The following is a 12344-nucleotide window of genomic DNA, read 5'->3' on the forward strand; positions in this document are numbered from 1 at the left end:
TGATGAAGAATGGGGTGGTCTGTGGGCTTCACTTTAAAACTGGTTTCTCTTTTCTACTCTAATGGGCTTGACAGAAAGGGCCCAGAGATCTGAGAGGGGGGAAACGTAAAATATTTCCTTCAGCCTAAACTAAGTATAGTGGGCAAGAGCATTTTGGACAAGTGTGACATGCCTTCCACACCTTCCTCCAAAGAAGCCCTTTTTTTCCCTAATGTGGGACATTGAAAAATTAATCCCTGCCTTTTGTCATCTAGTGGTTATGGATTAAATGATGCCTTTTAACCCTGTTACCAAATCTGTTGCCCCCAGAATACAACAAAGATGCCAGCCTGTTAAACCACGCACACCGTTGTCTGGGGAGAGCCAACTGACCTAGAGTCTGCAAGATCCTTCCCCATGTGGGAAGGCCAATCTCCCTTCCATACCCCCACTCTTATTAGGGATTTCTGGACCCAAGGGTAGGTAGGATGATGACCATGTCCAGTTTGAAGCAGCTAGAGGAGGACAAGACCTTCGCCCATTGTCCTTTATAAGATTAAAAAGGGTCTTAAGTTTGAGAGGGGGATTGCTTTTTATTGTTATAAAAAATTAATTAATTTTTTAAAAAGAATAATATAGGAAAGTGTGAAGCTAGAGAACTTGTATGCATGACCCATGGACATGGACTGCGGGTGGTGGGATTGCTGGGGGAAGGGGGTGCTGGGAAGAGAGGAGCAAAGGGGAAAAAATTAGAACTATTTTAATAATATATTTAATAAAATATACTTAAAAAAAAAGACACTGAAGAAAGAAATCAAAGAAGACACAAATAAATGAAGCATATATATGGCTCATGGATAGAAAAAAATCAGAATTGTTAAAATGTCTATATTACCCAAAGTAATCTACAGATACAGAACAAATCCTATGAAAATACCAATGGTATATTTCACAGAAACTAGAACAAATAATCCAAAAATTTATATGGTACCACAAAAGACCTCAAATAGATACAGCAATCTTGAGAAAAGGTATGAAGTTTGAGGAATCACACTTCCTGATGTCAAACTATACTTCAAGGCCATAGTAATTAAAACAACATGGTCATGGCATACAGACACATAGATCAATGGAACAGAAGAGATAACTCAGTAATAAAGCCACGCCTTTATTGTAAAAAAATATTCAACAAAAGCTCGATACCATAAAAGTCCTAGAAAAAATCACAATCAGTAAAATCTCAGACATCTCTCTTAGTAATATTTTTACTGCTCTGTCTCCTCAAGCAAGAGGAGCAAAATAAAAACAAACAGGACTACATCAAACTAAATAGTTCTTGCACAGCAAAGTAAACCTTCAACAAACTGAAATGGAAGAACATATTTGCCAATGATACCTCTGATAAGAGGTAAATATACAAAATTTTGAAGAACTCATACAACTCAACAGCAAATAAACAAACAATACAAAGAAAAATGGGCAAAGGACTTACACAGACACTTCCCCAAGGAAGACATACAGGTGGTCAATAGACATATGAAAAGATGCTCAATGTCACATCAGGGAAATGCACATTAAAACTACAATGAGAGATTTATCACTTCACACCTATCAGAATGGCTTTCATCAATAAATCAAAAAACTAGTGTTGACAGGGATGTGGAGAAAGGGAACCCTCGTGCCCTGTTGGTGGGAATGCAGACTGGTGCAGCCACTGCAGAAAACAGTGTAAAAGTTCCTCAAAAAATTAAAAATGGAATTGCCTTTTTCCGCAATTCCACTTCAGTGTATATATCCTGAGAAACTTAAGCCCTGACCATCATGGCTCAGTGGTTTGGGCATCATCCTTCAAAGCAAAGGGTCACTGGTTTGATTCCCACTACAAGCACTTCTGGGTTGTGGGCCAGGTCCCTGGTTACAGGCATGCAAGAGGCAGCAAACTGATGTTTCTCTTGCACTTTGATGTTTCTCTTCCTCTCTTTCTCCCTCCCTTCCCCTCTCTCAAAAAATAAATAAATAAATAAATAAATAAATAAATAATTTTTTTTTAAAAAAAAGAAACTCAAAACACTAGTTTGAAAAAATCCATGCACTCCTGTGTCCATTGCAGCATTACTTACTATAGTCAACCTATGACAGCAACCCAAGTGCTCATTACTAGATGAGTGAATAAAAAAAAATGGTGGTATATATACAATAAAATGCATATTACTCAACTATAAAAACAAATAAAATGTTACCATTTGAGGCAGCATGGATAAACCTAGAGAGTATTATACTAAGTGAAATAAGTCAGTTAGAAAAAGATAAATACCATGTGATTTCACTTATATGTTTAAACTAAAGAACAATATAAATGAACAAACAAAATAGAAACAGGAGATCCAAGATGGCGGAGGAGTAAGTGGAAGCTACGCTAACCTCCTCCCAGGACCACTCTGGAATTACAACTTAATTGTGGAAAAATCATATGAAATAATCAACTGAACGCTAGCTTCCAGAGAAGCTTTATAACCACAGACAGACAGAAAAGGCTGCTCCATCACAGTGTAATTGGTACGAAGTGCAGAGGTGCAAAAGAGCTGGCTTGGCTTCCATGGGTGGGAGCTGAAAGGACTGAAAAAAAGCTCAGCAGCCAGGGGTTCTCCCTGAAAAGGGTAGGGTCTAAACCCCCAGCTGGACTTCCCAGTCTACAGCAACAGAGCAGAAAGTAAGATAGCATCCAGCATTATAAAGTAAAAGCCCACAGGTTTTTTTTTTCCACTGGTCTGAAAGAAACAGCTAGAGACAAAGAGCTCTTAAAGGGATCACGTTTGAAAATATATTGGCACCCACTGACTCTGGGCTCCAGCAGAGGGAGGGCAGAAAGGACTAGAGACACTTAAGGAGAGTGCAGGGCAGTGGCTTTGAGTAGAGAACTGAGGAAGCAGCCAACTCAGTCCCAGTGCTGACTCATTCTCAACACTGCAGGCAGACCACTCCCCTCCAAGTGTCATCAGCCTGAAGGGAAGCAAAAGCCCTGCCTACAAGAATTAAGATGCCACACCCTCGGTCTTTAAGCCTGATATCTAATAAAAGATTGAATAGATTAACAACTGAAGGAGACAGACAAAGGCAGTAGATCCTTGGTAGTCTCCAACAAGCTGCCTAGGCCCAGACTGGGACATGATCTGATGCTGCCAGGGACAGACCCAGGAGGTGCGGATCAATCTATGAAGCAGAAACAAACAAGAAAAGTCACAGAAACGGGGAGACAGAGAAACAATCCCCCATAGAAAGGAAAGGAGAAATCCTCACAAACAGTGCTAAATGAAATAGAGGTAAGCAAACTATTAGACATGGAATTGAAAATAATGATTATAAGGGAGCTCAAAGAGCTCAGTGAGCTCAAAGAAAACTACAAAGAACTCCAGAGAAACTACAAGGAACTTACTAGAATTACACCAGCAGGAAAAAGGACATAGAAGCTATCAATAAGAGCCAGGAGGAAATAAAGAATACAATTTCTGAATCGAGAAACACAGTAGAAGGAATCAAAAACAGGCTAGAGGAAGCAGAAGATTGGATCAGTGAGATGGAGAACAACATAGAAAAAAATTCTCAGACAGTGCAACAAAATGAAAAAAGACTGAAAAAGAATGAAGAGGTTTTAAGAGAGCTGCAGGGGAACCGGACACATAATAATATCCGTATCATATGAATTCCAGAAGAAGAAGAAGAGCAAGGGATAGAAAACCTGCTTGAAAACTAATGACAGAAAACTTCCCTAACTTAATGAGAGAAAAAGTCACGCAAGTCCAGGAAACACAGAGGGTCCCAATGAAGATGAACCCCAACAGGCCCACTTCAAGACACATCATAATTAAAATGGCAACATTCAAAGACAAAGAGAGAATCCTAAAAGCAGCAAGAGAGAAACAACTCATAACATACAAGGGAGCTCCAATAAGGCTATCATCAGATTTCTCAACAGAAATACTACAAGCCAGAAGGGAATGGCAAAAAATATTCCAAGCAATGAAAAACAAAGGTCTACAACCAAGAATACTCTACCCAGCAAGACTCTCATTCAAAATGGAAGGTGAAATAAGGAGTTTCCTGGATAAAAGAAGGCTAAAAGAATACATCTCCACCAAACCAGCATTGCAAGAGATGTTAAGAATCTGCTTGAAGAAACAGAGAGAGCTAGAGAGGAACACAGGCACAAAGGGGAAAAACTACAATAAATAAGTACCTATCAATAATAACCTTAAATGGAAATAGATTAGATACACCAATAAAAAGACACAGGGTAGCTGAATGAAGTAGAAAGCATGACCCACATATATGCTGTCTACAAGAGACCCACCTCAGAAGAAAAGATCTACCCAGATTGAAAGTGAAGGGATGGAAAAAAATATTTCAAGCAAATGAACATGAAAAAAAAAGCTGGGGTAGCAATACTTATATCAGACAAAACAGATTTCACAGCAAAGGCCATAAAAAGAGACAAAGAAGGGCATTTCATAATATTTAAGGGAACAATCCATCATGAAGATGTAACCCTTGTAAACATATATGCACCCAACACAGGAGCACACAAATATATAAGGAAAATCTTGAAGGACTTAAAGAAGGATATTAACAGCAACACACTCATGGTAGGAAACTTTAACACCCCATTGTCAATAATGGACAGATCTTTGAGGCAAAAAAAACCAAGGATATTGAGGCATTGAATAACACTTTAGACCAAATGGATTTAATTGATATATGTAGAACTTTTCACCCAAAAGAAGCAAAATATACATTCTTTTCAAGTGCACATGGAATATTCTAAAGAGAGACCATATGGTAGGACACAAAACAAGCCTCAACAAATTCAAGTAAATTGAAATTATATCAAGCATCTTCTCAGATCACAATGGCTTGAAACTAGAAATCAACCTCAAGGAAAAACTGCAAAAACATTTAAACTCATGGAAATGAATAACATGCTATTAAATAATAAATGGGATAACAATGACATCAAAGAAGAAATCAAAAAGTTTCTGGAAACAAATAATAATGAACACACAACAGCCCAAATCCTACGGGACACAGCGAAAGCAGTCCTGAGAGGAAAGTTCATAGCAATACAGACCTACCTAAAAAGGATAGAATAATCTCAAATAAAAATCTAACCCTACAGCTATAAAACAAGAGGAACAAGAACAAACAAAGCACAGAGCGAGTAGAAGGAAGGAACTCATCAAGATCAGAGCAGAATTAAATGACATAGAGACTAAACAAAGAATTCAAAAGAGTAATAAAACCAGAAGCTGGTTCTTTGAAAAGACAAATAAAATTGACAAGCCTTAAACCAGGCTCATCAAGAAAGAAAGGGAAAGGACCCAAATAAAATCTGAACTGAAAGAGGAGAAATCACAATTGATATCACAGAAATACAAAGGATTGTGAGAAATTACTACAAACAACTGTATGACAAGAAATTTGACAACCTAGATAAAATGGACAAATTTGCAGAAACATATAATCTTCCAAAACTGAATCAAGAAGAAGCAGAAAGCCTGAACAGACTGATAACAAAGAATGAAATTGAAGCAGTAATCAAAAAATTTCTGGCACACAAAAGCCCTGGAACAAATGGCTTCACAGCTAAATTTTACAAAACATTTAGGAAAGAACTAACTCCTATCCTTCTCAAGCTATTCCCAAAAACCCAAGAAGAGGGAAGACTCCTAGACTCTTTCTATGAAGCCAGTATTACCCTAATTCCAAAACCAGGTCAAGACACAGCAAAGAAAGAAAACTATAGGCCAATTCACTGATGAACATAGATGCTAAAATCCTCAACAAAATATTGGCAAACCGGATACAGCAACACATCAAAAAGATGATACACCACAATCTATGGGATTCATCCCAGGGATGCAAGGATGGTTTAATATTCACAAATCAATAAACGTAAAACACCATTTAAACAAAGTGAAAGACAAAAATCACATGATCATATAAATAGATGCTGAAAAAACATTTGATAAAGTACAGCACCCATTTATGATGAAAACACTCAGCAAAACAGGAATGAAGGGAGCATACCTGCATGTAATAAAGGCCATATATGAGAAACCCGAAGCCAACATCATACTTAATGGGAAAAAACTGAAAGTATTCCCCCTAAGACCAGGAATAAGACAAGGATGTCCACTCTCTCCACTCTTATTCAACATAGTCTTGGGAGTTCTAGCCACAGCAACAAAACAAGGAAAAGAAATGAAAGGCATCCAGATTGGAAAAGAGGAAGTAAAACTGTCATTATTTGCAGATGACATGATCTTGTACAGAGAAAACACTGCAGACTCCATCAAAAAACTACTTGACATAATAAGTGAATTTGGCAAAATAGCGGGGTACAAAGTTAATATTCAGAAATCGAAGGCATTGCTGTGCACCAACAATAAAATATCAGAGATAGAAACTAGAAAAAAAAATCCCATTTACTATAGCAACAAGAAAAATAAAGTACCTAGGAATAAACTTAACCAAGGAGGAAAAAGACCTATACTCGGAAAACTACATAACACTGAAGAAAGAAATTAAGAAAGATACAAATAAATGGAAGCAAATACCATGTTCTTGAATGGGAAGAATCAACATCATTAAAATGTCCATACTACCCAAAGTAATTTGTAGAGTTTATGCAATCCCTATTAAAATACCAGTGACACATTTCACATACCTAGAACAAATACTTCAAAAATTTATATGGAACCAAAAAAGAGCCGGAATATCCACAGGAATCTTGAGGAAGAAAAACACAGTAGGAGGAATCACAATACCTGATATCAAACTATACTACAAGGCCACGGTAATCAAAACAGTCTGGTACTGTATAAGAACAGACATATAGGTCAATGGAACAGAATAGAGCGCCCAGAGATAAACCCAGGTCTATATGGTCAACTAATATTTGACAAAGGGGGAAGGAACATAAAGTGGAGAGAAAACAGCCTCTTCAACAAATGGTGCTGGGAGAACTGGACAGGGACATGCAAAAAAAAAAAATAAAACTAGACCACCAACTTATACCATATACCAGAATAGACTCAAGATGGATCAAAGACTTAAATATAGGCTGTGACACCATAAAAGTCCTAGAGGAAAATACAGGCAGGAAAATTTCAGATATCCCACGTAACAATATTCTCACGGATATATCTCCTAAGACCAGGGAAATAAAGGGAGGAATAAATAAATGGGACTACATCAAACTAAAGAGTTTCAGCTCAGCAAAAGAAAACATCAGCAAGATGAAAAAGGAACCAACCATATGGGAAAACATATTTGCCAAAGATACCTCAGACAAGAGATTAATCTCTAAAATATATAAAGAACTTATATGACTCATCACCAAGCAGACAGACAGCCCAATTAAAAAAATGGGCAAAGGACCTGAACAAACACTTCTCCAAAGAGGACATACAGAGGGTCCACAGGCATATGAAAGAATGCTCAACATCATTAGCCATCAGAGAAATGCAAATAAAAACCTCACACTGGTCAGAATGGCCACCACCAACAAATCAATAAACTACAAGTGCTGTCGATGATGCGGAGAAAAGGAAATCCTAGTGCACTGTTGTGGGAATGCAGACGGGTGCAGCCACTATGGAAAACAGTATGGAATTTCCTAAAAGAACTAAAAATCGAACTGCCTTTTGATCTAGCAATTTCATTGCTAGGATTGTATCCAAATAATCCTAAAACACCAATTCAAAAGAACCTATACATGCTTTCGTTCATAGCTGCACTATTTACAATAGCCAAGTACTAGAAACAGCCTAAGTGCCCATCTGTAGATGAGTGGATTAAAATACCGTGGTGCATTTACACAATGGAATGCTATGCAGCAAAAAGAAAGAAGGAACTCCTACCATTTGCAATAACATGGATAGAACTAGAGAGGATTATGCTTAGCAAAATAAGCCAGGCAAAGAAAGAAAAATACCGTATGATATCACCTAATACAGGAACCTAATGAACAACACAAACAAATGAGCAAAACTGAACCAGAGGTATGTAAATGAGGAGTAGACTACAACTGACAAGGAGGGCGGAGGGAGGGAGAGAAAAAGGGTAAGAAGAGGAAGGGTCTAGTCAAGGAACTAATATATAAATGACACATGGACATGGACAATGGGGTGGGGATTGACTGTGGGAGAAGGGGTGGGAGGGGTGGGGAGAAGCAATGTGGGAAAAAGTGGGGCAAATGTAATAGAAAAACATTAAATAAAAAAATAGAAACAGACTCATAGAGAACACAGGGATTGTCAGAGGGGAGGGGAGTTGGGGGACTAGGTGAAAAAGTAGAAGGGATTGAGAAGTACAGACCGGTAATTACAAATTAGTCATGGGGATGTAAAGTAAAGCAAAGGAAATATAGTCAGTAATACAGTAATAACTGTGTATGTGCCAGTTGGATAATGGAACTATCAGGGAGATCACTTGGTAAAGTACCTTAATGTCTAACCACTATGCTGTTTACCTAAAACTAATTCAAAATAATAATGAATGTAAACTGTAATTGAAAAAGGAATTAATTTAAAAAGAAATAGAAATAAAATCAAAAATGGAAAACTATATAATAACTGAGAATAAATTTAGAAGCAATTCATAAATGAAAAAAGAAAAATGAGAAATTACACTTAAACAGTACAATGATATAATATGAATTAACAATAACATGTAAATTCTTTTCCTAGAATTTTTTAAATTATTGTTTCATTTTGGATTTTACAATATACAAATTGGAAGAAAATAAATAATACCAGAAAACCTCTTCTCTGAGGCCAAATAAAAGCCAAAAGCTAGTATTTTCTTATTATTTTGTAGAAAGTTGAATTATTTTCAGAACCAGCAGGACTACACCATCTAAGAGCAAAGGTGAAAATAACACAGTTCCGATGTTTGAAACTTATTTTAGATAGATGTAGAATCATGCCCAGTGGGGTTAAGGGGACACAATAACCCCAAGAAGAAAGAAATGGTAAAGGGGTTATTATTACATTACAGACCGCTTGCTCCAGAAACCAAAATAATATAAACTGCACTTAATTGAAAGTTCAAATATCAGAAGTCATAAGTGCAAGAAGTGTCAGTAAAAGATCCATCTTGGTCCAGAAGTATTCTTTTAGCCCCAAGAGTTTTCTCCTGTCTGTTAGTTAAGAGGAATGGAGTGTTAATGTCAGAACCCACCGGCGTCTTAGAGGAGAAAACTCAGGTGGCATTACTACCCTCCCCCCATGGTGAAATTGCCACCCCTTCTTGGCACCACCATGTAGTCCTATCAGAAGCCATGAAATATATATCATCTTCGGTACAGAAATTATGGCCTCTTTACACTAACCCTTCCTCATAAGACCCCATCCTTGTCTTTAAGAGACTTTGTGTGATTAAACTATGAAAAATTTTGTTGAAAAACAAACAAAAAGAAATCCAGTGTAGTCAATGTACATGCCCTAGGTTCGATCCATTTTCTTTATTTTATAATTAACTGCCTAAATGGCTTAAAAAGCTTCTGGCTTCATTAACCAATTTGGAAACATAAAGAACTTTTTCCCAAAGAATGAGCTTTCAAATTAATCCTCTAATAAGGGACTGTTTTCTGATGTTAGTCTTGATATGCCAAGGCACTGACAGATAACTGTTTGAAAATTTATGCTCAAGGCTTTTAAACAGCATGAGATATTGGTTTTAGAACCAGCTCTATAGCAGAAGGACAGGGCTAGCAGGAAGAAAGGGGGAGACAGTACTGGAGGTGCTGGTAACAATTCTTTGCCTCCTTTCTGATATTGGCATATCAATGTTGGTAAAGGGGTTCCCAGCATTTGTCCAATAGTAATTAGGCTGGATTTTTATTCCAAGAGAAAACAACCTTCGTTTTCTTGTAAATTAGGAGTTCCATGTGTTGGAATGAGAAAAAATATAAATGAAAAAAAAAGTAGAAAAGATAACCTAAAAGACTGCTACTAAATGTTAAATTTTCTAACTGTGGAAGAGACTTCTTAAATTTTACCTCAAAGGCAAAAAAAGTCCTTTATTAAGTCGATGTGTTTACTTCGGTGTTAATATCTTACTCTAAAACTGCATTGTCCAATATGGCAATACTGGCCACACGAGGCTATTAGGCACTATTTTAAATTTATATGTGCTATATGTGTTAAACACAGTCTGGATTTCCAAAATTTAGTGCTAAAGAAGAGTGTAAAATATATCTTCATATTTTTATATCAAAATTTAAATTATATTATAATATTTCATATATACCAAATTAAATTCAAACATTATTAAAATTAATTCCACCTATTTTGTTTTATGTTTATTAATGTGGCTACTAGAAAACTTAAAAGAGTACATATGTGGCTCATATTTGTGGCTTTCATTATATTTCTATTGGATAATACTGGTATATAAAATGTCTCATACTGGATAAAATTTCTTTAAATTCCCTTTAGCTCTAAAATTCTATCACTAAGAAACTGCTTGCTCAAGCTAATAAGTTTTAAATACAAAATTATTTTAGAGAAACCTAGGTGCAGTCCGAGTTCATTGTTTCTCCACACCTTTTTACCCACACCATCCAGTGATTTCTCATTCTGTCTCTGTGGATTACTAATAGCCAAGAAAAATGAATATGTTGTTTTATTTATTTATAAACTGCAAGTTTGAAGTTCATAGGGGTATCCTGAATTGGCATTTGGTAGTATTCCTTTTTACTTCACACCATACTGATGCATTTTTAGTGCTCTGTAGGAATAATGAACTCTGTGTGTTTTATTTTTTTTAAGTTTTAATATTCATAAAACAGGAGGTTTGGAATTAGAGATAATTAGCGATTTTATATTCCAGTGGTGCCCAAACATGCTGGCCCCTCTGAATCACATGGGAAATGTATAGAAAATAATCACTTCTAGGCTTGATATCTAGAGAATTTGACTCAGTAGGTCTGGGATAAGATAGGATCCTATACTTCTTAAAAAGCTGCCCAGGTCACTCAGAAGCTCAGTCAGGTTTCAAAAGCAGTGGTCTAGCTTAACTTACTTCATTCTGTAACTAGGGTAAAATGAATTGTCCTAGTACAATACTAAGGCCCAGTAGCCTCAGACCTGGAACCAGGATGCAGGGCTCCTGACTACAGGACTGTGCCATTGTGAGAGACAGTCTGTCAAACACACACATTACTCACTTCTCAAGAGCTCCAGCTATCTGTATATCTTCCTTGTCAGTTTTGATATCCAACTCTGGTTCTCCATTAAGCAAAAGCTTCAAGTTATAAATAACCAGCAAAGTACCTGGTGGAAAATAGATATTTGACTTTCAATATTTTAACTACATTAAATATTGGTCATGATGATATTACTCATCTATTGATTTAAGCTTACTCTAGTCCAAATTTCCCTTTGTACTTCAGTAAATGTGCTTGGATAAGTTCCAAGACATATGTCTTACAGCAAATTCCACTCTCTGCTAAAGAGTGTTGAGTTTCTACCATATAGCACTTCTTTTCACTACTCAATGTATTATGTCCTTCAATGTGGATTCTTAAACTTGGGCACTTCCCATAATTTGCACTATAAAAATTGTTAGGAGCCTTAGCCAAATTTTTATTACAGGTAAGGCTCTCACTGGTGGAACTACAATCAATGTACATAAAATCAAATATGAGTTTAAAAAATGTTTACAAATATGAAATATTGCTCTTAGACCCTATAACAGGTGTTGGCAAATTTTTTCGGTAAAAGGCCATGCAATAGATATTCCATGCTCTGCAGGCCATACAGTCTCTGTCACAACTACTCACAATTCAACTCTACCATTGTAGCATGAAAGCTGCCACCGAGAATATATAAATGTGTAAGTTGGTTATATTCCAATAAAACTTTATTTAAACAAACAGGTATGCAGCTGGATTTGACCTGTGGGCCGCAGTTTGCTGAACCTGCCTTAAAGCACAGTTAACAAAGCAGTCCAAAAACTTTACAAAGTTGTTTATAATATGAAGACAAACAGGATTGTCAGAGAAATTAAAGGAACACCCCAATTACACCTTTTTGGTAGTACTTAAATACAAAGGAGACCTGCACAGTGACTAAGAATTGAGCTTGGGAACCCAAATTCCTGTGTCTAAATTCTAGATCAGACATTTACTAGTGCAATGACCTTAGATAAGTTTCCTAATATTGTTGAACCTAATTCTTCTAATCTATACAGTGGAGTTTATAAAGGACCTGAAATATACAGTTGTTTTGAGGATTAAATGAGTTAATTCTTATAAACCTTTTAGAAAAGTATTCAGGAAATAGTATGTTCTTCATTAGTATTTG

The 12344-nt window shown here is 36.5% G+C and overlaps 1 protein-coding gene across 1 annotated transcript in view; it reads right to left on the reverse strand.

Annotated features, from left to right (window-relative positions):
- Positions 1-12344, reverse strand: part of MORC1 (MORC family CW-type zinc finger 1) — a 151935-nt gene that overhangs the window by 127305 nt on the left and 12286 nt on the right. The window contains 1 exon segment of the mRNA XM_090286818.1: positions 11207-11312. Coding sequence (XP_090142944.1) covers positions 11207-11312 — 106 coding nt within the window.

Source organism: Furipterus horrens, unplaced genomic scaffold (assembly GCF_987537825.1).
Source record: "Furipterus horrens unplaced genomic scaffold, mFurHor1.1.pri manual_scaffold_1, whole genome shotgun sequence".
Lineage (NCBI taxonomy): Eukaryota > Metazoa > Chordata > Mammalia > Chiroptera > Furipteridae > Furipterus > Furipterus horrens.